Below are 26,388 nucleotides of genomic sequence, written 5' to 3'. Positions count from 1 at the left end.
GGGCCTTGGAACAGGGGATGTCAGGGCTGGGAGGGGCCTGAGAACAGGGGATGTCAGGGCTGGGAGGGTCATAGTCATTAAAGGTAGAATATGAACCCAGGTCCTCCGACTGCAGAGTCAGAGTCTTCCGCATTCTGCTATCCTGTCCTGCCTACACTGGGGAGGGCCCTTGATATCTTCATGTTGGGTCATTGAGATGGTCCCAGGTCCTGCAGGGGATCAGTGACTTCACTGTAGCCAGACCCTCCTGTCAGAGCAGGTTTCTTCCCACTCTGGTTGCATTCATGTGGGCTGTGTGTGTCTACCTGTTTGTTGCTGTCTCCCCTGGGTGGGCTGGAAGCCCCTCCAAGGCAAAGACTGTTTCCTTTCTGTGTCTGTGCCTCCAGTGCCTGGCCACAGGGCCTGGCTCCTGGTTAGGGCTTAATAAATGCTTGCTCATCGATTCATGCTTGAATGCATGCCTGTCAATATGTCAACACATCTTGTAGCTGAGCTGCTTCTCTGGGTCTCATGGAGCCCCTATGACAGACGCAAGGCCAAGACAGAAAGAAAGAAGAATGACATGAGCAGCTATCCGAGGAGTCATGTGAGAGTCAGCTGGGGAACAATCCAATCTTTGGTTGGGGGTGATTTCTTCCTCTAGGGCCTGGTCCAGAAGAGCTCTACCAAGTTCCATCTCATTAATTAATAGGCTCATAGATTCAGAGCTGGAAGAGGACCTTAGAAATCATCTCATCCATCCCCCTCATTTTTACAGAGAAGGAGACTGAGGCTCAGAGAGGGGGAAAGTGACTTACCCAAGGTCTCTCAGGAGTTTAAGTAGCAGGGCCAAGATTAGAACCCAGATCTCCAAAAACTCCCTTAGGCCCCGCCAGGCCCTGTCCTAAGCATACAAGAACGAGTAAGATGACCCTTGGGGCTAATTAAGGGGCTCCCTCAGATGCTCCCTCCCATGCTCTTAGGAGCAGACGGAAGCCTCCAAGATAGGTTCATTGGCCAGGCCCCAAACCCAAAAAGGGATCAGTCCCGAGAGCAGAGCAGAGCAGCCCCAAGCCCAGAGACAAGCCGGCTGTCGGCACAGTGACGGCTGCCGGAGCTTCTGGGGCCCCAGGCGGGCAGGCAGCAGGCAGCGGCGGCAGAGCCGGGCGGTAATTACCGCCGGTGGAGAGCAGTCATTAATACAGCGCTGGGGCTGCTTGGCGGCTGCCAGGAGAGACGGGCTGGGAGGAAATTGGGAGCCCTGTAATTTTCCCCCCGGGGGTTCAAGCCTGTCATTCTGGCATGTGACAACACAAGGGATCTGGCCGTCACAGCCCCGGCAGCTGGTGGGAGGGGGTTTGATGGAAGGGAGGGGGCCAGCTCTGCTGAATGACTTTCTTCTCCACAGATTGGAGCAGGAGCCGCCTTCCCCCTCAGCTCCTGGGTCCAGGTTGCTGGGGGACCCACCAGCCCCAGGCCACCCAACTTGCAGCTTGCCTGGAGGCCCTTGCTCCTGTCCCTCCGTTAGGGCCTGTCTTAAGACACTGGGCTGTGGGTACAGTGAGGAAAGGGGCAGGGTCCCTCAGGACAGCCAGGAAGCCCCCCTAGTCCCTGCCCTCCCCCACATGGGGGTCTCCCCCAGGCTCTCTGCCCCATGGGGCCCAGAACACCTTGGATGTGGCCCCAGTGGCCCGCTCCCCCTCCCCACATGCCAGGCAATAGGCTCCCCCAGGCTCTCTGCCCCACAGGGCCCAGAGCACCCTGGATGTGGCACCAGTGGCCTGCTCCCCCTCCCCCACATGAGGGGCTCCTCCAGGCTCTCTGCCCCACAGGGCCCAGAGCACCCTGGCCGCAGCAGCAGTGGCCGGCTCCCCCTCCTGCAGAGCTCACCCCTGGGTGACTTCATTAGGCATTCCTCCCATGTTACCAGCTAATTAGTGTCATGTTAATTGAGTATTCAGGATGCTGCCACCTCCAAGGGCAGTGGTGCCAGGATGAAGGAGAATGCAGATGTGCCTCTTGCTTCCCAGCCCCATCCTCTGCATTTTGCCCTTTCCAGCAAGGACCCTGGTGTGGGAGGCCTGGGGATCCAGCCCCCTCCCCCAGAACCTTGTGCTGAGAGGGCATCACTCAGAGGGTCAGGAAGTGATGGGAGGCGGTCTGGAGTCAGGAGACCTGAGTTCAAGCCATAGCCCACCTGTGTGACCTTGGACAAGTCCTTTCCCATCTGTTGAACTCAGTGGCCCCTGAGGTCCCTTCCAACACTGTCCAAATCTCCAGGAGTTTGTGATAAGATGTTTCCAGGTAATTAATATGAACAATCACAGCTTGCTTACTCTAGTGCTTACAGGGTTCCAAAGATGATCTCTGGCTACATAGAGGGGAAAGGCCCCCAGACCTCACTGGCCAGGGTCCTTCCTGTCACTGTTGGGACTCACAGGTGCCAGGCACGCAAGCACACAGGCACACACACACACACACACACACACACACACACCTTAAGGGAGGTAGTTACAAAGATTATTATTTCATTTTTAACCAGATATAGCTGAGGACCAGAAAGATGCGAGAATTTACTCTAGGTCAGAGGCAGGACTTGAACCCAAGACTCTTTACCCACAAGTCCTGCACTCTGTGCATTAGAGCAGGCTCTCAGTCTGTTCAAGGAGGTGCCCCTCCTTCTCCTGCCAAATGTCCACCCTCACTGGGCATGGGCTGCTCTAGGGGGACCTACTGCTCCCCATCTTCTCATCCAAGTGAACAGTTTTTGCCCTCCAGCCCTTCTATCCCTCCCCCAGTCCAGCCTCCCCACTTACTTCTATTTATTCCTCTAAGGCTCTTTGTTTATGCCTTGCAGATAGCTGCAGGCCCAAGGCCAACAACTTCCTTCAGCATGAGGACAGAGTGAGATTGTCTCCCTCTCTCCAACTGTTTGTGGCACAGGCTGCTGGATACGGTGGAGAAGGTTCAGGAGCCCCTTTCCCCCTGCCTCCTCTCCTCATTGCTGTATTCTCCTTTCCACCCCTCCATGCACCCCAAGTTCACCCCTCAGCAGCCAAGAGGGAGACTCTATTTCCTTATAAAGGGACAAGCTGAGGATCTTCCCCATAAGCCACAGAACAGGCAGACAACTGGACAAGTGGGTATCTCAGTGCCTAGCACACTACGTAAGTGCTTAATAGATGCTGGTGGATTATTGGTGGATTTGAAAAAGCACCATATTTTGATTACAAATACATGGACTCATTTCCAGGTTTGGGCAGATCACCTGGGTTGTACTGGATGATCTCCAACATCCCTTCCAGCTCTAAATCCTATGGGAGGCATCATGGTACAAACTGTCAGAGTCAGAGGTTAAAATCCCATTTTTGCTTGGAGGTAGTGAATAGAACCCTGAGGTTGGAGTTAAGAAAATCCGTGTTCAAATCCTGCCTCAGATACTTACTAGCTGTGTGATCCTGAGCAAGGCACTTAACCTCTATTTACCTAAGTTTTCTCATCTATAAAATGGGGATAATAATGGTGCCTCCCTCACTGGGTGGATGTGTTGATCAAAAGCACTTTGAAAACCTTAAAACATTGTAGAAAGAGTCTATTATTATTATTTTCAAAACCCTGAAAGCTAACACAAAGAAAAAGGATTCAGAAGTATCTCAGGGCTAGCAGGGACCTCAGAAGCACCCACCCCGTGGTATGTAAGCCCCTAAGGATCCCTGTCACAGCTCACCAACCTCCCTGACACTTCTATAGAATCTCAAGGTTTACAAGCACTTTATACTATCTCATCTGTTCCTCATAACACCCCCATTTTACAGATAAGTAAACGGAGCCTGAAAGAGATTCCACAGCTTGCCCATGGTAACAGCTTGTAGTTTGTCCTTCATTCTCAAAGAGGACCATGGCATCAGGAAGGCGATTCCATGACTTGGGAGTGGATTGGATTTAAGTGAGGCAGGGTATGCAGTCACCAGCCTCACTGTCTCCCCTGGACCCATCTGGGGCCAGTGGCCAGAGATAGATCAGGACACCTGGAGATGGCCCCAGAGGCAGTGGGTAGGGCAGGATTGGAACCTAGGCTCTCTGATTCTCAGTCCAGAACTCTATGCCCTGCTGGGCCCCAGGCCCCAAGGACATCTGGGTGACCGGTTACTAGCCCAACACAGCTCCCCTTCCCTTTGCTGCTCCAGTCTCCCCGACCGGAAATCAACCCTTGGGAGATGGCCAGGAACATGAAGGGGGCCTTGCACGTCTCCTATCAGCTACATTAAGCCCCACTCCAAGACTCTGATTTTAATTGGTTTAATATACTCGTTAATAACAATGTCTATTTAAGACACCTGTAAAAAGCCCATAACGTTCCCTTAATGGCAGAAATGGCCGATGACCTCGTTTCTATTCTGCCTTTTAAATTATCCTTACAAGGCCTTAATGGAGATGTGAACAGAAGGGGGGCAGAGGAGAGGGCTCTGCCGGTGTGGAGGCCTGGGTACATGTGCGTGTGCACACACATGCATACACACACATACGCACACACGCATGCACATGCACATACATGTGCACGCACATGCACACACACGCACACACCAACTTGTGAGGTATCCCTGCTGGGCCGCCCGCTGGTGCCTTCCCTCCCTCCCAAACTACCTGAAGCTGAACGTCTGCATCTCCTTATCTCTCCCATCAGAGTGTAAGCTCCTTGAGGCCAGGGCCTGCTTCCCTGTACTTCTGTTCCTAGGCCAGAGTGTGGTGCGTGATTGGTTTGTCTGCAAGGGTGTGTCGCGGTGTCCTGTGTCCTTCTGTGTTTAGGAGTCTGTGGGTGAGCCTTTCATAGACCCAGGAACAGCACCTCTGAGTTTCCTGTGTACCTGGGCATGTATGTGTGTATGTGTGTCTATATGTCTACACCCTACGGCATCTACCTGTCTACACCCTAATGGCCCTCAGTGTTCTGTGTCTTTTTTTTTTTTCGCTTTTTGGAAGGCATTTGGGGTTAAGTGATTTGCCCAAGGTCACACGGCTAGTTTTTGTGTTAAGTGTCTGAGGCCACATTTGAACTCAGGTCCTCCTGATTCCAGGGCCAGTGCTCTATTCACTGCACCACCTAGCCACCCCCCTATTCTGTGTCTTTTGAATTACATATGCTCGCAGAGCTAGACCTGGCAGGAACCACAGAGTCCTGAGTTTTACCTGTGTCTGTGTGTCTGTGTGTGCTTGTGGGTGGGCAGCAGGCCTGGAGATGGAGCCCCACCCAGCTCTGTAGCTTTTCAGGCTGGCATGTGAGGATGTTGGCACACAGCCTTCTGTATAATGTCAAGTCGACTGATTCAGCTTAACTTAGCAAGCATTTGTTATCACCTGCTGTATGCAGAACCCTCTGCTAGACACTGGGGGAAGTACAGAGCTGGAATCATCCATGAATAAGCATCTATTACACACTTGCTGTATGCCGGGTCTTGTGCTAGGTGATGGGGAGACAGACAAAAAAGGAGCATGTCCTGCCCTCAAAGAGCTTACTCTCCAAAAGTGAGATCATCCTGTACTCACTAAGAAAGGATATGTACTAAGTCAGTGTGAGGGGATCCATCCAATGGGGAGCCACTGAGGGCTCTATAGCAAGGAAGAAGCCGTTCTTGGTCCGGGGTCCCAGAGTGAGGATGCCCTCCTCCCTCAAGGCAGCCTCTCACCCTTTCTCACCCTTTAGGATTCTGTGACCAATTCTGGTGCTCACAGTTGTAGATAAAGGATTCCTGGAATTGTGCGTGTTGTCCACTGCAGAAGGCAAAAAGCCCCCTCCCCCTAATCCTTCAAACAGTCAATCAGTCAGTAAGCATTTATTAGGCACCAACTCGGTGCCAGACAGTCCTGGGGATACAAAAGCCAAAACGAAACTGTTCCTGTTCTTCCTTTAATGAGAGTGACGTGAAGTAGACAGAGTGTAGCCAAATGAACCAGGGATTCCAAGAGGAGAGAGGGCATTGCAGGCATGAGACACAGGCATTGCAAAGGCACGGAGAGAGGAAATGGAGGGCTGTGTGGAGGAGTCGCGAGGGGGCACATTCAGCGGGGGCATGGCTCACAAGGAAGGGAGTTATGGGTTAGGAGTCCCCCAGGAAGCCCCTCAGCAGGAGAGGGAAGCCCTGGCAGCCTGGTGCCTTCCCTGGGAGACATTTCCCCAAGCTGTGAGTTCCTTGAGGGCAGGGACATGGTTTGCCAGAGAAAGGCTCACCTGGTAGCCAGCATACAGTAGGTGCCTAATAAATGTTAGTTAACTGACTGGCCTGTATTTGGGGGCAGATGCCTGGGCCTAAGCTCTCAGCTCTGCGTCCCTGGGGCAGGTCACTGGACATGTCCTTTCTCCTGTGACATGAGGACCTTGGAAGGCCCTTGGATTCGATCAGGAATCACCAGCCCTGGTTCCTAATCTCAGCTATGCCGACAAGGCACGGCAACCTTCTAAGATGCAGTCTCTTCACCTGCACAGTGAGAGTATTGGAAGCAAGACTGGCTTAGTACATCTGGGGTTAGAGCTGGGCTCAAATCCTACCTTAGAGAGATTTCTTAACCGCTCTGACTCAGTTTCCCCATCTGTAAGACAACGGGATTCTCTTATGAGGATCAGTTGAAGGAACAGGAGATACTTAACCCAGACAAGAGAAGACTGGGGAAATGGGGGAGGGGGCAGACATGATAGATGCCTTCAGTATTGGAAGAGGGATCAGTCTTGTTCCTCTTGGCCCCAGAGGATAGGATAGGGAACAATGGATACTAAATGGGAATAGGAGAGATAAATTTGGGCTTAAAATCAGGGGAAAACCTTCCTAACAATCAGAGCTGTCCAACAGATGGATGGCTGCCTTGGGAGGTAATGAGCTCCCCATCCCGGGAGGTATTCAAGCAGAGGGTGGATGGCCAGCTGGCATATATTATAGTGGGAATTCCTGCTGACATCCCTCCCAGAACTCCAGTTCTGTGAGGTCAGGGCTTCTTCCTTCCTCCTCATTTCCAGCTCATGTGTCTGTGAAATGGGCCCAGGGCAGCCCCCCTCCCCCATCTGCTTGGCCTGGGCCACAGAGGAGCCAGATGGAGCTCTCTCTGGGTGTCAGTGGAATGGAGAAGAAGGAAGGGGGGGGGGGGGGGCGGGGTGAGGAGGAGAGAGTCTCATCCCACTCAAGTGGAAATGTTTGCCCATCTTCATAAAGTATGTGTGAAATGCTTATCTGAGGTCTTTTTCCGTAACATTACTTGCTGGAATGGAGTGTGTGTAATTGCATTTAGCCCCCATCGCCAGGACTCAGTGCAGCGCAGCCCAGCTTTGGGGGTGGGGAGGGGGCAGTCTGGCACCCTGGGGTGAGCTTGTGTGGCCACTGGGGCTGCCTCCACCCCCACCTTCTGCAAACGTTACTGAGCCTGTTATTGAAGCCGGGGACCCTGGTTAATGTCTCTACCACTGCAGTCACCAAATGGGCCTCTTTTTCTCATCCCTAGGACCTGACTCTAATGGAGTCATTTTCATTGCCATCTGGGTGCTGGCTCCGGATATTTCTGAACAGTAGCGCTGACAGCCCCCTGACCCCCACCTGGGCTCATGGAGCCAGGGAGGAGATATGGTGGGGAGGGGCCTAGGTATTAGAATTCGCTCAGAAGTGGAAGGGGGACTGGGAAAGTCAAACCAGCTCCCAGGAGCTGATCCCCCCAAACTGACCAGAAGTTGCAGTGGAGAAGTTGCATAGACATCAGTTTTTGCTTTTTTGTCAAGCCTGGTTGTTACAGCTATCCCAGAAGGGACCAGGCTGCCTCTGGAGGCCTGGGGTTCCATCTGTAAAAGCCCTTCATTCTAGAGATGAAGATGCTGAGACCCAGAGGGGTTCAGAGGAAGGCACCCCAGAGGCCGTCTAGACTGACCTCCTCATTTTACAAAGGGGGAAACTAAGGCACCAAGAAGTCATAGGGGTTTAGATGTAGAGCTGGGAGAGACATCAGCAGTCATCCAGCCTGACCCCCTTATTTTACAGATAAAGAAACAGAGGCCCAGAGTGGTCAAAGGGGCCTACATACAGAACTGCAGGAGGCTGTTGGGGCAGTCCATTTCACTCTTAGGCTCTCCTAGACATTTCACCCAGACTCTGAAGTGCAGGGAAGGGGCCCTTGGATGAAGTTTGCTCCCCAGCAAGTTCCCTAGACCAGTGAGATCGCCTGTCGAGTCCCCAGGCTTAGCCACATGACAGAATCTTCCATTCAGTCCTCTCTGACACCATAAGCATTTATTAAATACCTGCTGTTTGTAGGCACCTTGGCAGGCTACAGAGACAAAAATGAGATGGGCCCTGTCCTCAGCGAGCCTTCATTCTGGGAGAGGGGAACAGTCCACCATGCCCACAGAAAAGCAAATACAAAATGTACACAGAACATGTAACTTGTGCCTCATGGCCCCCCAAGATTCGGATCTGCTCCTAAATGGGGCGTACCCTCTGACTCACTGTCCCCACCCTCGGTTTTTGTTCCAGGGAAATTCCAACCAGAGACCCCCACCAAGGCCCACCCAGAGAAGCTTATGGTCTCAGGTGAGGTCTGAGAAACATCCTAGAATGAGGGGAGGCTGAGAGTGAGGAGAGCAAGGTCTAGTCAGACCAGGCCCTGCTGCTCAGGTGCCAGGTGCCTTTCCCCTGTCTGGACCTCAGTCTCCCTTTTGGGGGCTCTTACCCACCCCCAGGTCACCCAGAAAGAGCCCCTGCCCCCACATCCCTCCTCTGGGCCTCTGATGAGGTTTCCTCATTCCTCTGCATGGTATCAGGACACAGCTCTTCAGAATCTCCAGTACTCAAGCCTGAAAGGGACTTAGAGAGCCTCCGTACAGCCCAACCTTTTCTGGGTCATGGACTGCCTCCCATCCCCCTTTAGCCCAGTGTGTTGAAGCCTCTGAACCCCTTTAAAATCATGTTTGTAAATACATAAAGTAAAACATAGAGGATTAAAGAGACTGATTATATTGGAATGCAATTATCAAAACAGATTATTTTTAAAAACAGGGTCACCAGCCCCTGATCTGAGGCCACGAACCTTATTTTACAGACAAACCCCCCCCCAGAACAAGACTCTTCCATATTAATAACTTGCCCAGGGTGACACAGCAGAGCCCACACTTAGAATCTGCCCTCAAAGTCCTCTGACCCCTGACTGCCCGCCCGGCCCTGGCCACCTTCAGGATCTGGGAAGGAGAAGGGCTAGGCAGAGGGGCCCATGCCAAGCTCCAGGGCTGAGGGAAGAGCCAAGCCATGACCAAGCCCCAGGGGACCCAAGGGGCCCCCTTTTCTGGATGACTCTCTGCCAGGCATTCCCCCATTTCCCCCCTTGAGGTTTTAAACACCTAATTTATTCCATCTATTAGATAGATTTTGTAGATTTAATCATTTTCACAGCTGGTGGCTCATTGGATGCTCAAGATAAACTCCAAATGAAACCATAATGGGAAGGACAAATGAGTTTTCACTCCAGAATGGCAGAAACTTGCTTGGGAGAGGCTTGGAGGGGCAGGAAAATATACACAGATATGATTTTTTGTCTGCAGCCACTTTTGCTGACTACAGTAGGTTACTACAGTTAATTTCCCCAGTTTTGTTCATCTGTAAAATTGCATAAAAGTGACATTTTTGTGCTCATTATAGCTGCGGCTGATTTATAGCGGGTAAGTGGAAAGCTTGCCTCCTTTTTCTGGGACTCTCGGAGTGGCTCTAAGCACCCATGAAATTGCTTGTATAATGTAGTTTAAATCCAATCTCAGAGAAAGATTCCCCCCTTGGCCCGAGTGACATTTCCATTCTCCACACCGACTTTATTTTAGGCCACTTAGGAAGAACTTTATCCAGGAACCAGGGGCAGGTCAGAGCAATGACCTCCTTTCCTGGTAGAGCAGTGGGAGGGCCAGGGATCCTGGGCAGAGCTGGCCAGGGGCCCATCGATGCCTCCCTGGGGACGGAGCTTCCCGAGGAGGAGGAGGCCCTGAGGCCAGAATGGGAGCACTCCTGTGGGAGATAAGTCGCAGAGGGGAGACCGAGGCACAGGGCAAATTAGGGTCTAAGGGGAGGGGAAGAACAGGCCCAGAAATGTGCTCTCTGCCATCTGCTCTCAGAAATTCACTTCAGATCTGGCCCCGGCATGGAGGTCATAATAACAGCCAACATTTAGAAGGAACTTTGGGGTTACGGAGTCCTCTGTGTAGCAGCCCATTCCATCCTCACAATGACTGGAAAATTGTCCCCATTGTATAAATGGAAAGACTGAGCCTGAAAGGAATGAAGTACCCGGGGTCAGAGGCAGCTTCTCCTGACCGGGCCCTCTGTCCACCCTGCTATCTTGCTGCCGCCATAACCAGTCCCTGTTTTAAATGCTTATGTTCTGTTGAGGGGGAAAGTGGGCCCAAAGAAGCATATAGAATGTTTTTTTTTTAATTCTAGGCCTATGATTTCATTAAGAAAGCACCTTCCCCCAATGAAGAAATGTCCTCCACCGAAGCTGTGCCCTACCCATCCTGCAACACAGTCTCAGACCGTTGCAGGGGCATTGGCCCTTGGCCATTATGTGGAGAGGCTGGCCCTGACCCCAGGCCTTCTGTCCTTGGGGTGCCCTCTCTCTACACTATGTTACACTTCATTTTATGTAAAATGTAGGGCTCAGGACAACACCTGTGATTTCATTGATGTAAAGAACTCCCAGGTGTAGAAACAACGCATCCTGTCCAGAAAGCTGTCACCTTCTCAGTCTGTATCCTGGGCAGAATTCGAACCCAGGTCTGCTGGTTTCAAGGCTCAGTTTGTGTCCATGACCCAAGGCAGCCTCTTCATATAAAAGCTATACAGAGTAAATGCAATGTTGTTTTTTTTTTTAGGGAGGAGCACCTGGCCTGTACTTTGGAGGAAGCTGGGAATTGTGCGTTGGGGAGGGGAGGAAAGATATTATGGGAACAGAGAGTGCGCTTCACAGGATAGTGAGCCCCCAAAAGCCCTCCAAAGTCAGACCCTCCAGTCCACATCATAAATCCTGTGAAAGAGAAGGGAGCACAGGTCACCTGTGGTAATGCTGGAGGAGAGCTGAGGCCCTCCCAGTGAGCATCAGGAGGGAATGCAGAAGGTCGGCCTGGAGAATCCTGAGAAGACTCAGGAGAGGCAGAAGAAGTGACTAGTGGGAGAGGAGGGATGGCAGCCCGGGAGAGGAGGGATGGCTGCTTAGGAGAGGAGTGGGATGGCTGAGTGGGAGAGGAGGGGGATGGCAGCCTGGACCTTCAGGACAGAGCCAGGAGCCTGAAGAGGGAGAGCCCAGCTCTGTGAAAGAAAAAAGAGCCTCCCATATGGGCAATGGGCCTCCGGGGAAGTAGTGAAGCCTCAGTTACAGAAGGTCTCCAGGCAGAGGCCAGGTGACCACTGGTCAGAGACATAGAGGATATCCCTGTTGGGGTGCAGGGGAAAGAAGGCTGCCAGGCCCCTTCAGTCGCTGCCTAAAATGAGGGGTCCACAGAGCGGGGCCAGGGATGGTTTGGTTTGGGTCTTTGCCTCCTTGTTGGCTAGTGTGTCTAGTACGCAGTTTGTGCTTAGTAAAGACTTGCTGCATTGCATTGAAAATGGATCCTGAATGGGGAATCATTGCCCCCACTTACTCGGTACCCGTTGGCATTTGCCTTGAGGCTCTGGACCTCAGGTGAAAGGTCAGCCTGGGCTAGCCTAGAGGAGAGAGGGACCGATGGAAGAGGCGATCTGTTTGTCAGCATTACTGGGGTGACCTCTCGTGGGAGGTGGGACAAACAAGGAAGAGGAGGGGCAGCCCCAGGGCCCTTAGCATCCCCTGCCTTCCATGAGTCCTGCCCTGGGGGTGGAGACCTGTTCTAGAGGAAGTATGGAGGCTGAAGAGGAGTTGACAGAGACCCCAAAACAGAGGGCCCTGACCTCTGCCTGACCAGCAGGGCCTGAGGAGCCATCAAAGCCATTTATTGAGTGCTGACTGGATATAGAGCCTAGACTATGGAGTATTCCCACACTCCTGTGCATAGGGACAGAGGACAAGAGCAGAGAATCCTAATGACAGCAGGCATTTAGATGGGATGAGCCAGTGGCCCCTCTCAGCAAGTCTCAGACTGTGAGAAAGTGCCACGCCGCCCTGGTGGAGGGAATTTCTTCAGCTGGGAGTTCCCCCCGACCAACTAGTGAAATCCCGGGTTCAGCCTCTAACCCTCCTGGCCCTCACTGGGATAGTAGCGAGGGAATTGGGCAGAAGTTCAAGCAAACCTGGAGTTCAGTCCTACCCCACTTCCAATACTTCCTGGCTATGTGGTCTCAGGCCAGGTCCTTAACCTCTCTCTGCCAAAAGTCATGAAGAAAGGTGCAAGCCATTGTTAACAGAGCAACTTTTCTTACTTGGGAGTTATCTAAACCAGTCTACTCCCTGTTCCTTTTGCTTGTGCGCACACACACACACACACAAACATATACATGAATATACACAAGCATATGTTCGTATAAATGTATATGTGTATGCAAGTATATTTATGGAGAGACAGAGACACAGAGAGAGACTATAGATAGAGAGAAAAAGAGAGAGAAAGACTGCAAGAGAAAGACAGTTGGATTCAGGAGAACCTGGATTCAGATGCCACCTAAATGCTTACTACCATCCGTGTGGCCCTGGTCAGGTTGCCTGAGCGCCCTGAGCCAGGCAGCTCTCTGGGATCACAGGTAACAAGAAGGCTGTAGTTCTGCCAGGGGAATCACAGGTCCTTGACACATTGCAGGTCACTCCCAGCCTGGGAGGTGGGCAGTACCAATGTTCTGATCCCCATCTTCCAGGTGAGGACACTACAGCCTCAGGAGACTATGGGCTCCTTCGGGTGAGCCTGGGCTTGGAGGGTCCGGGAGTAGGGGAGGAGTCCATAAGAGAAGGTCTCAGGGCCATCCTGCCTGTGTTGACGGCTGTTTGTTTTGGCTAACAGCTCGGACATTTAATGTGTCATGTAAATTACACTCTTCAACCCCATTAATGACAGTTCATAAATAAGGCATGGCCACCCGCTCATCCTGCTGTCAACAGCAGAGACGGGGTGAGGGAAGAAGGCAGACGGGCAGGCAGGCTGGGTCCCAGCACCTTTGGGAGAAGCCAGGAAGGGTGGGGGCTGCCAGCCCCCCCCAAGTCTAGCCTTGGGAAGGCGTCACAGTGACAGGCTGACTCCAGAGGATGTTCTCCAGGGACAAGCACAGGAGCCAGCCTCGTGAGCCAGGCCGTGCTGCCTCTGCTGCTCTGATGGAGGGGCATGGAAGCTTGTGGGAGCCAGAGGGGCTCACAGAGCTTATGGTCTAATGGAAACTAGGGTGAGGGCCTGAGTTTGCAGGGGCCAAAGTCAGGAGGTGAGCGCTCTGCATCCCCCGTGCCATAGCTCCTGCTATAGAAGAAAATTTCGAAGGGCCCAACATGGCCCCTGCCTTCAGAGAGCCTCTAGTCTTGCCAGGGAGACAAGATTTGGCCAAAAAAGTTTGAGGTTCCCCATGCCAAACATGAACTCCTCTGCCTGGAGATAGAGAAACGTTTATTTCTTTGTTTATCAATAGATTCCTATATATTTTTAAATTAATCAAAATCTATTTTCTCTCCTCACCTTCCCCCCTCTTCCACCTGGAAAAAGAAAGAAAAAATATAACTCTTACTTATAACAGATATTCAGTCTGGCTTTTAAAACCCTCCACCATCTGGCTCCAGCCCACCTTTCCAGGCAGATTTCACATTTCTCCCCTTCATCTCTTCCTGTGCTCCAGCAAAACTGGCCTAATTACTGCTCCCTCAACTCCAGATTCTACCTCCTTGCCTTTACCCAGACTGTGCCCTATGCCTGGCCTCTGCTCTTTGGACTCCCTGCTCCCTTTCAGCACTCAGCTCAAAAGCTCCCTTCTGCAGGAGACCTGGCCCTCCTGGGTCAGTGCTGGGCCAGGCCCCTCTGTCCTCCACACACCCCTTCCCCCAGCTGTTAGTGTAAAGGTCACAGAGCAGAACCAGAAGGGCCCTACAAAGAGACCATCTAGCCCTCATTTTGCAGAGGTGGGATCTGAACCCAGGACCTCTGATCCCAATCCTAGGCACCTTTCTTCTGTGCCCTACTTCTTCTAATTAAGAATAATTTGTACTCACCTTTAGCAGGCTTTGGGAGAGAGTGAACAGATGACTGTGTGAATGAGGGAGTGAGTGAATGAAAGGCATTTGTGAAGGGCTTCCTCTGGCCCAAGCTTTGTGCTGATGGCTGGTTTACAAATGGGGAAGATGAGGTGGTCCCTGCCCTTCTTAAGGGGCTCTCACTCTAACTGGGGCCCACTTCTGGTAAAAGAAAGTTTCCCATCAGGGCACGGAAATCCTCAGGGGGCACCCAAAGGGTTGCCAAGGTTGCCAAGGCCCAGAGGGCCTTAAGTTATAAAAGATGGCATCTGGGGCCTGAGAGAAGAAGGGAGGCACTGTGGGAGGTCGTGAAAATTCGGGGGGGGGGTGCTTTGTTGCTGCATATTTACAGGAGTTTAAAGGGGCCAGAAGAGAGCAGAAAGATTGGAACCCAGTAAACCCAGCATGGGGTCAGGGCAGAACAGCTAGTGTTAACACCCAGGAGGAAAGGACCCACAGTGCCTAGAGGCACTATTAATCAGATGTCCTGGGGGAGGGGTGAGACCTGGGGAAGAGGAAGGGGCAGCTGGGGCAGCGGATCCCAGCGCAGAGAGAGTTCTAACGCCTGCCTCTGTCTGTGTCTCTGTCTCCTAGGCGAGCCGGTGAGCTCCATGCATTCCCCGAGGTACCCCAGCCCAGCCGAGTTGGACGCCTATGCCCAGAAGGTGGCCAATAGCCCCCTCAGCATCAAGATCTTCCCCACCAACATTCGTGTCCCGCAGCACAAACACCTTAGCCGCACGGTCAACGGGTACGACACGACGGGCCAGCGCTACAGCCCCTACCCGCTGCATGCCAGTGGCTACCAAGGCCTACTGGCCATCGTCAAAGCCGCGGTCTCCTCCTCCAGCTCGGTCCCTGCCCCGGCTGCTGCCGCCTCCTCCTCTTCCTCCTCCTCAGGAAAAGGTGTGGTCAAGAGCGTGGAGGGCAAGCGGACGAAGCTGTCCCCTGCCGCTGTGCAGGTGGGCATCGCGCCCTACCCCGTGTCGAGCACTTTAGGGCCCAGCGCCGTCCCCTTGGGCTACCACGGAGGGCAGAAGCCGCTGGAGGGGCCTGCCCCACCCCCTAATGTCACTGTGGCCGCCTCGGTCATCCCTCTGGCCGGGCGCGGGCTGGCACTGCCACCCTCTAACCTGCCCTCCATTCAGAGTATCATCTATCAGGTCAACCAGCAGTGCCAGGCACAGAGCTCCCAGCCAGCCTGCCAGGCGGTAGCGGTCACTCACCCCAGCCCAGCCAAGCGCGCCACAGCGGCCACCCCCGCCGGCTTCTCGGGCATGGCTGGGTCCACCATGGCCTACGCCAGCGCCATGCTGCCCGACTGCCGCAAAGGGGCCGAGCTGGTGGTGGGGGCCACGCCGGCCATGGCCCTGGGGGGCCTCAAGCCTGCCGGGTATCCGGATGGCAGCGGGGCCGGCCTGGACTATTTAATCTGGCAGCAGAAGCCCCAGCAGCAGCTCCGACTGTACAGTGGGGGCAGCGGGGGTGGAGGGGCAGTGAGCAAGTCCCCCGAGGTGTGCGGGGGCGGGGCCGGGGCGGGGGCCGCCACCCGCCCCTACCTCCTGAGCGGGGCCGCGGGGGACAAAGTCAGCTCGTCCCCGTTGAACTGCGTGGGCATGCACGGTAACTTCTCCGTAGGCCCCTACTTTGCTCCCCCTTGGAACAGCATCCTGGTCACCCCCAACAGTGACTGTTACAACCCCGGGCCGGAGTTGGGCCCGGGAGCTCGGGAGCTGGCTGTGCACCCAGCTGACGGGCTGTCGGGCCTCCCCAGCAAGACGGTCTGCAACACGTCCATCCTAAGCAGCAGCCTCCAGTCCTTGGAATATCTCATCAACGACATCCACCCGCCCTGCATCAAGGAGCAGATGCTGGGCAAAGGCTACGAGACAGTGTCCGTCCCCCGGCTTCTGGACCACCAACACGCGCACATCCGCCTGCCCGTCTACAGATAAGGCCTGGGGGCTGTGGTCCGGACGGACAGATGAGGAGGGCAGGGAACGGGCCGGAGAAGGCCAGGAGCCAGGGGCGAGGGGCCGCACTCCCACCGTGTGCCCCTCCTCACCCCTCCCCCCGGGAGGGGCTCAGGCCAGGGCAGCTGGGAGAGCCTGCCACGCTTTGGACAGACGTTCCTGGGCCAGGCGGGAGGGGTATTCGGAAGTGGGGGGTATAGGCATCGGTCACTGCTGCTCTCTGGCAGACGATTGGGGGTGCTGTTTGGAGGAGAGGGGGAAAAGGGAGGGCTGGCCAGAGCCCCAAAAGACGAGGCAGGAGGAGGGTCGACACCCACCCAGGCTCTGCCGCCTCTGTCCAGGGAAATCCCTGTCCTTGCACCGCTTTGCAAAAAAAAAATAATAATAATAATAATTAAATAAATTAAATAACTGGGGACAGTCTAGAGAAAGCAAAAGAAACCATTTGGAAAACATGGGTGAAACCACGGTTTAGTGACCCCTCCTGATCACTTCTGTGTTGGCTGCTACAAAGACGGAGCCCGGTCCCCTCCAGCCCTTCCCACTGAGGCTGGGGATTGGGCTTCATCAAATCCTAGCTCGAATTAGTGGAAAATGGGGGGCGGGGGGAGGCAGCCCATGGGCTCATACTAGAGGGAGGGGATGATGGGGGAGGGGCCAGACTGGAATCCCATTTCCCTCCCACTTTAATTCCCCCTTCGTCCTCTCTGGATGCAGCCCCCTAATCCCTCAACCCTCTTAGAAGAAACAAAAGAGCCCAGAAGTAAAGGCCACCGGAGGAGGCCCCACGACTGTCCTGTCCCTGCCCTCATCCCTGCCCCCATCCTCTGGGCAAGCCAGCTCTGCTGCAGCATTCTCCCTCCCCCCACCCCCAGCCCAGGTTGCCTCCCTTCTGAGGCATCCCAGGTAGGGCGAAGGAGACACTACCCTATCCTCCCTCCCTCCCAATACAGGCAGTCTCCAGAGGTCACTGGAGCCCGTGGTTGGTCTCCAGACCCTTCTGCCCACTGGCCACTCTCCTCCCTCCTCCTGCCCTAACCTAGTAGGAATTAGAGAAACATTAGATTTTTCAAAGCCCAGGACTCATTCTCCCCACCCCCACCTCAACTATTTCCTTCATTTTCACCCTCAGATTTTTGTTTTTCTGAAATTTAAAAAAAAGCACCCTGCCTGTCATTCTCACTCCCTTCCCCCACCCATAGCCACCAACTAAGTTAGTGGCTTTATTTCCTGGTCCTTGGGTATTTATTTTGGGACCCCTCCTAAATCCTTCCCTGTCCCCAGCCATTTCCCAGGTCTGTTGGTGGAGTGAGGAGCCTAGAATCCCAGGAGGTCTGCATTCTAGAAAGCCCCTCTGCTTCCCTTGCCTCCCCTCACCTCCCTTCACCTTGGCCCCAAGCTCTTCTTCTCCTCCTGCCCACTGGTCGTGCTCAGACAGAAAGCGTTCTGCAAGGCCTGTGCAAGCACTAAGTGCATTTACAAATCTCTGAGAATGTTTTTTTGTACTAAAATTGACCATTATATTCTACTGTGAGAAGTGCTGTCTGCACTATATTGTTTTAAAAAGAGAAAAAAAAAAAAGAAAATGCGGATGTATTTCTGATGTCGGATTTTCTTTCCTTCCCCCACTTACCCCAGAGTACAATCAGGGCTGTTGAGCCATCAGAAACCCACTTGCTCTCTGCTCTGCTCAGAGCCCACCTTAGTCCCACCCTCACCTGGGGGAGCCAGGATCCTGCTGGGTTGGGATCTATAAGTCAGTCAGATGAGACAGACCTCATACAAGAAGCTAGGTGAGGAAGGGACAGAAGACTGGAAACTGAGTCACAGACAGCAATTCTGGCACAAGGTGAGCTCTGAGAAAGGCAGCTGGTCTACCGACTGGTTCAGTGGCTAGGTCTTGGAGGAGTAACCCCTGGAACAGTCTGGGTCTGGGGAAACAAAGCCTGGGCATTTTAGAGGCTGATGCAGGAAGCAAACTAGAATTGGCCTAGGGAGATGCCTGGGCTCCCCCCTCCCAGACAGACAGCTTCCTGGCTTAACTTTTATTCTCCCAAACTATGCTGACCATCATTAGTCAAGGCAGTCTTCTCACCCAAGAGTTCCCTGTACAAATGAAATTAAAGGTCTGTCCCTGTCTCAATGATTCCTAACTAAAGGTGAAGCCCAGTTGTTTCTACTCATAAAAGGAGTAGAAGTACTGCCAGCCCCTTCTAAATTTTTGCAGCCTACATCAGTGCTCCAGTTGCCCAGCCCTCCTTATGGCTCTAGCTAGGAAAGCAGGGACAGGGAGATAGACTAAAATGTACAACAGTGGGGAATGTAGTGTAGGTGTGAGTGAGGAGGTCTGTTTGTTAGGAGGGGGGCCCTGTTTTCCTCTGACCAGATTTCTCACATGGCCCTTTGTAAGAATGCTCCCCTTTCCATCTCTGCCTCTTGGAGGAAGGACCATCTGATTCCCCATTATACAATGCAAACCAGGGGGTGTCCCCCAAAGCAGGGTTTTTTAGGAATGGGTACCCACAAGGGTACATGGCACAATGACCAGAGCCAGTCCTCTGGACCCCAGAAAAGCAAGGGATTGGGGACTATGAGCTGGCCAGACAAGAGGCTAAAGGAGAGAAAGAGGACTGAGGCCTGAATCATAAGAAACCATTCTGGTGCTGGGGTAGACAGGGAGAAAGATGTCTGAAATCAGCTTCTGGCAGATTCAGTTGCAGGGGCTGGGGGAGAAACCTCTGCGACATTTCTGCAAGGGAGAGTCTCTCAAGGGAGAACCTTGAAAAATTTCAAGGTTACTTCTGAGGGTCACACTTCCGATAAAATGAGACTGCAAGGGAAGCACCACCACCCACTCCTCCTCCCAAAGCCCAGACACCTGACAGCCCTCAGCCCAGGGCTTGTCTTCAAATGCCATGGTGTGTGATAGCCAGAGTGCAAGGGACTTAGGAGACGGAACCCACCTCCCCTGCCACAGACACATGAAGCACTTAGTGTCCCGGCCTCCCATGACTGAGGAAAGGCAGACAGGTGTGTGGACCACGACCACAAGGCCAGGGAGCCTGCACCTCACAGGCTTTACCTGCCAAGATTTCTCCTTCTAGAGTCTGAGGAAAGGGGAGGAGGGGAGAGTCCTACCAGTCTATCCCAATATCTCTTTCTTGTGTTTCTACATCTCTCTCTCTCCCCTCCCTTCCTTCCTCTCTGCTCCTCGTCTATCTGTCTGTCTCTCTCCTGTTCTCCCCCTTTTCTCTTCCCCCCTCTTTCTCCCCCTTCTCTATCCCCTTTCTCATTCTCCCCCTCTTTCTCTCCCTTTTTCTTTCCTTATCTACCTCTTTCCTCTCTCTCCCCTTCTCTCCTTTCTTTTGTCTCTACTTCTCTATCTTCTCTCTCTGTATCTCTCATTCTCCCCCATCTTTCTCTTCCCCCTCTTTCTCTGTCTCTCCTCTTTCTGTCTCTCATTCTTTCCTCTCCTCTCCCTCTCTTCTTTATTTCTCTTCCCCCTCTCATTCTCCCACTTGTCTTTCTCTTTCTTCCTCTTACTCTCTTTCCCTCCTTTTCTCCCTATTCTCCCTCCTCTGCCCCTTTTTTCTCCCCATCTGTCCACTTCCTGTGTCTCATTCTCTCTACTCCTCTCCCTCTCTTCTCTCTCTCTTCCTCTCCCCCTTTCCTCTCCCTCTCCTCTCTTCCCTCTCTCTCTACCTCTCTCTTCTATCTCCTTTCTGTCTCAGTCTCTGTGTCTGTCTCTCGCTTGGCTGCCCCCACTTGGTCTCCATCCCCTTAATCCAAAATAAGCCTCCCCTCTGTTCCAGGCTGCCCCCACTCCCCCTGGGCCCTGACAATGCCGCCAGGCCAGGCGGGAGGGAGCAGAAAATAATGGCCTCACATTCCACAGGGGCCCTGGCCTGCTCCCCAGGGCCACGGCCATATGGTGCACTATTGTGAGGCCCGGGGCTTAACCAAACGTTGTCTGGAGGAGGGTGAGGAGCGGAGGGCTGTGGCGGCAGCAGCTACTTAGCCCTGCTTCTGGAGAGGTGATGGATGGATGGCCTTCCCCTCCCAATGTGGTCCCAGGGAGAGAGAATATGGGGGGAAAGGGAGGCAGGGCGAGGGCAAAGCACCTCAGAGACCATCTCATATGAAGCCTGCCTTCTGAGCCATCTCCTACATGTAACCAGCCAGTCTGGACTTGAGAAACCTCCAAAGGATACAAGCTGATCCCCATGGATCACCCTCTGAGCCAGACAGCCCATTCTGTGGCAGGAAAAGGGCCCAGTACTAGGGTCAAGAGCTCTCAGAACAGCTCTGGCTGTGATGTGGGCAACCAAGGAGAGTTCTCGAAGGTTAAAGGGGGAATGGGTTAGTGTTATCAAAACCCCTTCCCCTCCCTGGACTCGTCCTTTCACCTCTCTGATCAATTTCCTCATCTGAAAATGAGGAATTAGAACTCAAAGATATCTCAGCTGCCTTCTGACCCCAAATCTATGATCCTGTCTATGAATGCCCCTTTCACCAGGTGCTCAGGGCCTCAGTACAGATGAAGAGGGATATGGCAAGTTAGCACTGGGCATGAATCAAGATACAACCAACTGTTGGTAGGAGGTCACCTTTGCCTTCTCTCTTCATTCACATTTCTACAGAACTTTAAGGTTTAATAAGGGTTCTTAACAACCCTGTGTGGGGCAGGCAATTTGGCACAGTGGGAAAGTGCTGGACATTGAATTACACAGCACCTCTGTCCCTTACTATTTGTGTGACTTTAGGTAAATCATTGCCTCCACAAGCCTCCGTTTCCTCAGGGGCTGCATTAGTTGGCATTGGAGGTCCCCCTCTCTGTCTCTAGTCCTATCACTTTGCTCAGTGACCTTGGGCAAGTCAGTCAGATTCTCCATGTCCCCTTGTTTCCCATGTGTGTGGTAAGGATAACAATCCTCTGCCCATTTCAGCAGGGTAATGTGAAAATAACCAAGATATTCCAAGAAAGCCTTCTCAAGGAATTGAATCAGCTCACTCCTTCCAGGTTGCTCGGAGCTAACCTTGGTGCTGACCTGGTTGGCTCTGTCTTCGTCTGCCCAGGGAACTCTCGTCTTCTCCAAGATCCTGAAGAGGACAAGGAGGGAGGGAGGGAATACGGGATAATACAGAACTAGAAAGGATCCAAAAATAATTGATATTTGGCTTTGAAACGAGGTCACTGATTCTCCCACTCATCCTCCTCTGGGCCATGTCCGCATGACTTCACACTGGAGTTGGTCCAGAATGAGATGGATATTTATGGTTAGGAGGAAGTTGTGGGGTAGAGTTAAAAAAAAAAAAAACAGGAGAGTGGGAAGTGAGAGTTCTGGGTTCTAGTCTTAGTTGTGTCACTAACCAGTCCCGTGACTGTGGGTACCTTCTCACCTTTCCAAGCTTTCTTTTCTTCCTCTCTAAAATGGAATGAGGGAGGTGGCAAGTGTTGAAATGACTGTGATGCAGAGGGGGAAAAAGTATCAATAAAATATTTTCAAAAATAAAATGAAGAAATGGAACTTGATGATCTCAAAGGGCCCTTCCAGCCTGAACACTATAGGTAGAGTTCTTTGAAGAATCCAGCAAAGCCAGTCTGGAAAATGGGGATGGATCAATTGGGGGTAATTTATTTCACTCTCGGTGAATTCTCCCTCTGGGTTCTTGGCTTCCAGGGAGCAGATACATTTTACTCACCGACCATGTGACCTTGGAAAAGACACCTCCCCTCTTTGGGCTTGATTCTCCACTCCTGTAAAATGGAGAGAATAATATATCCCCTCCCTCGGAACTTGTCAAAAGGTTCAAGTGAGATCAAAGAATCAGCTCAAAACCTGGAAGAAGCCTCAGGGACCACCGTATTGTGGCAGGGTTAGCTATTATCATTGTATAATAAAACGACAGTTTGGCTCCTAAATTAGCTTCTATTCGCCCATACCACTATCCCCATGATAAACAAATCTATCTGATTTGTTTGCCCCTTTATTGCAATTACCCATAAGGAGGAAGCACCCCTCCAAGATGCTGGCACCCTGGGGCAAAGCCCTAATTGCCCCATGCTAGTTCCAGCTTTGTGTCAATGCTGGGCCAGGAAGGAGAGTTCTCTCTTCAAATAGTTCAACAGGCACATTTATCTTCCTCTCTCCCCACCCCCTACCCCTTCCTAGCCACCCCACCCTTAACAACAAAACCTGCAGGCGGTCTATTTCTGGGAATATTTATTGCTTGCCATGAGAATAACTCTCTGTCTACGTACTGGGTTACTGCCTGACAATCAAACCAACAAAGAGAAATTAGGACAAAAGAAAAATTTCACCGAGGTTAATGTCATTTGGGAGAAATGGGGAGGTGGGGCAGGGGAGAGGCTGGGAAACAGCCCGGAATGTTCACATTCAAGACAATCTGGGGGTGGGGAAGATGCAGAGGGTGGGGGACAGCTGACGGGCCCTGGCGATGGATGACAAAGAATAACAGCTGACGTTCATAATGGCCTCTTTCATCTGAGTCTCACAATAACCCTGTGATGCACGAGTTGGAGAAATTAGCCCCATTTTACAGATGGGGAAACAGACAGCTAGTGAATGTCAGAGCTGGGGAGGAGAGACGGGTTAGCGGAAGAGGATCTTATTAAGTGGGGGAAGGTCAATCCTTAGCATATATGAGTGAATGGAAGGAGTTGGGCTGACATTGAGGTACAATAGAAAAAGAACCATTGGTTCAAGTCCCACACCTGACACTTTCCTACCTGTGTGTCCTTGGGCAAATCCCTTAACCCTTTTGGACCTGTTTTCTTCGACTATTGAATGAGTGGGTGGCCTGATGCATGGTAAGCAATTAATAAATGCTTCTTGACTGGCTAGCTGGTCCCTTCCAATTCTCAATCTATCATCTATGATGGTACTACATGGTCCCAGCCATGGGAACCCAGACTTCCTTCCGAAGGATTAAAAATGAGTGGAGGGCAGTGGCCAGAGAGCTGGACTATCTCATTCTCCTTGATCTCTCTGTAGCCTTGGACACTCATCACCCTCTCCTCCTGGACATTGTCTTCTCTCCAGGTTTTCAGGACACCCCTCTCTCCTGGTTCTCCTCCTATCTCTCTGACAACTCCTCCTTCTCCTTTTGCTGGATCCCCTTTCAAATCATACCCTCTACTCATAGATGTCCCTCCAGGTTTTGTCCTGGGTCCTCTTCTCCCTGTATATGAATTAACTTGGCAATCTCATCAGCTCCCAGGGATTTAATGACCATCTCTATGCTGATAATTCTCAAATCTACTACTCATGCTGCCATTACCTCTCTGCTGACCTCCAATCTGGAATCTCTGACTGCTTTTCACACATCTCGAACTGGAAGTCCAGTAAACATCTTAAATTCATTATCCAAAATGGAGCTCATTATCTTACCCTAAACTCTTCATTTCCCCCTCCACCTTCCCTATTCCTATCAAGAGTACCACCATGCTCCCAGTCCCCTGGGCCGCCAACTAGGAGTCATTCTGGACTCCTCACTCTCTCTCTCTCTCACCGTTTATATCCAACCCATGGCCAAGGCCAAGGTCAATTTTACCTTTGTAACATCTCTCACATAAGCTCCTCTGAAACTGCTCCCTCCCCCCTTCCAGTGCAGGCCCTCATCCCCTCACACTTAGATTATTACAATAGCTGCTGGTGGGTCTGCCTGCCTCAGATCTCTCCCCACTCCAGTCCACTCTCCATTCAGCTGCTGAAATGATTTTCCTAAAGCTCAGGTCTGAGCATGTCACTCCCCTACTCAATAAACTCCAGTGGCTAGCCTTATTGCCTTCAGGATCAAATACAAAATGCTCTGTTCAGCATTCAGAGGCCTTCAAAACTCAGCCCCCTCCCACATTTCCAGTGTTCTTAGACTTTACTCCCCAACATGTACTTTTTGTTTCAGTCACACCAGCCTCCTGGCTGTTCCACAAACAAGAATCTCCATCACTTGGCTCGGGCATTCTCTTTGGCTGCCCCATGCCTAGAATGCTCTCCTTCCTTCATGGCAACCACCTCCCTGGCTTCCTCTAAGTCCTCCCTAAAATCCCACCTTCCTCAGGAAGCCTTCTCCAGCCCTCTTAATTCCAGTGCCTTCCCCCTGCTAATTACTTCCTATTTCTCTGGTATATAGTTTGTTGGTCCACACTTGTTCATGTTCTCTCCCCCATTAAATTGTAAGCTCCCTGAGGGCAGGAACTGTTTTTTTTTTTGCCTCTTTTTGTATCCTGGGTTGCTTAGCAGGGTGTCTGGCACATAGTAGGCATTTAATAAATATTTATTGAGTGATTGACCTGGGCTTAAACCACCGACATTTACTCCTTGTGTGACCCTGGCCAAGTAATTTAATGACTTTTCAACTCATTTTTTTTCTCCATAAGATGAGGTTGAACTATAACCTCTAAGATCCCTTCCAGATCTAAATCCATGACCCTTGGGGTGGCTAGGTGGCTCAGTGAATACAGCACCAGCCCTGGAGTCAGGAGGACCTGAGTTCAAATCTGGCCTCAGACACTTAACACACAAAAAAACTAGCCATGCGACCTTGGGCATGTCACTTAACCCCCAATAAATACACAAATAAATCAATAAATCTATGACCCTAGGTTACTGCCCTTCTCTGCTTTGACCTCAAGCACTATCTCGGTCACTTTTGCCCCTTGAACTCCCAACTGTCTCAGTGAGTTCAGGTAACCACTGGCTCCTCCCTATCCCTAGGCACCATAATTCTTCAGACAGATACCCAGTCTCTGATTTATAAGAGGGGGGAAGCAAACAAAGAAGGCCTGGCCTATGAGCCAAAGGCCTCCACACTTCTCAAGAGCTGGTTCTCTGATGGACTGACAGGATGGGCAGGGAACACTAGAGGTTTGGGGAGGGAGAGAGAGCAGTCCTTTTGACCCTTGGTAACTAAGGACTTCTGGGAATCCTTTTGGTCCCATCTGATGGATGAGCGGACTGAGGCCCCAGAAGCCCTGAGTTGTCCCAGGGACTGAACAGATGAGAACCCTGGAATCACTTCTCAAGTAATGTAATTGACAGAGCCCTGGGTTTGCAGTCTGGAGACCTTGCTTGGACCCCAACTTCCTGCTTTCATGTGTAACTTAAGGCCTTCAAGCCTCAGTTTTTTGTTTTGTAAAAATGAGGTTAAGACTAGTTATCTCTATGGTTCCTTAGAGCTCCAAACCCTTATGATGACCTGTCACCCTTTTCTCCACCCTTCCTATGTATGTATATCTACACACATACCTGCATGTATTTTTGCGCATGTGTTCTTTGGGAAGTGAAGGCACCTTTTTGTTTTTACAAAAGGGGTCACTGAAAAATGGTCATATTGCTTTTTGTTCTGCCCCCACCCTCCATGGCTGTCCCCCCAAATCGGTGTACAGCCTGCCCAGATGGTGGATGGAATATCTAGAAGAGAAATGTCTGCCCCTTAACTGACAGATAGTATATGGTAGGAGAGTAATGACTGAGGGTGCTGGAACCCTATTTGGACTTTTCTGTTTGGTTGGTTTTTGGTTTTTTTTGGGGGGGGTGTTTTTGTTCGTCAAGGAAAGAGGGTAAGGCTGAATCTGGACCAAAGCCTTTGCAGCTGGGGGGGGGGGGGCTCAGCAGAGTGGGGAGCAGAGCTAATGACTTCTTTCTCTATCTCAGGCCCCAGCCCAGCCCCTGCCTCATCTAGATTCCTATTCCGTGGGATAATGGTTCCAGTGTGTTGCAAAAGCCTTTTAGCTGGTGGGTGATGTGGTTTATAGACACTCCCAGCGGTCTTTAAGTGGGGAAATCTGGACCTTGGCTTAATTGAGACTCCAGAGGGAGAGATGGCCTGTGGTGGGAAGGGAGAGGGGTGTAGCCCCTCCTGGGACCATCTATTCAATCCGCTCTCTGCCCTCGGGCATCCTCACTGCCAGATTCAGGGACTGAAGTGAAGTACCCGCCCCCACTCCGGGTCCCCAGGTTCCAGATTGAACACTGTTGCCCTGCGCCCCCAGAGCAGGGAGGGAGTTGGGGGAGGGGGTGTCCTCCTTCCCTTCCTGCTTCTTTAACTCGTGTGGGGGAGGACGGGTCCAATGCAAGGATGCTTTCGGAGAGACTGAGGAGGAAGAAGAGGGGTGTCCGTTTTGCAAAACGCGTCCTTGAATACCTCTGCTCTCCCAATTGTTGGCACGAGGGTTAAGTGAGCTCCTGAGATTCTCAGTGGGCCGCGTCCCAGACTAGGGGAGGCGGGGGGG

The 26,388-nt window shown here is 52.1% G+C and overlaps 1 protein-coding gene across 1 annotated transcript in view; it reads left to right on the top strand.

The window, feature by feature from the left end:
* The window catches only part of FAM222A (family with sequence similarity 222 member A), a 77,844-nt gene extending 60,547 nt beyond the window's left edge, over positions 1-17,297 (top strand). The window contains exon 3 of the mRNA XM_069081484.1: positions 14,755-17,297. Coding sequence (XP_068937585.1) covers positions 14,755-16,115 — 1,361 coding nt within the window. The 3' untranslated portion in view covers positions 16,116-17,297. The remainder of the gene's footprint in view (positions 1-14,754) is intronic.
* The last annotated feature ends 9,091 nt before the right edge of the window (positions 17,298-26,388 follow it).

This window comes from Petaurus breviceps, unplaced genomic scaffold, assembly GCF_028583685.1.
Source record: "Petaurus breviceps papuanus isolate PSGF00001 unplaced genomic scaffold, PetGlider_PUasm1.0 99, whole genome shotgun sequence".
Classification (NCBI taxonomy): Eukaryota; Metazoa; Chordata; class Mammalia; order Diprotodontia; family Petauridae; genus Petaurus; species Petaurus breviceps.
Note: the sequence above shows the minus strand (reverse complement) of the source record. Positions and strands in the feature narration are given on the sequence as shown.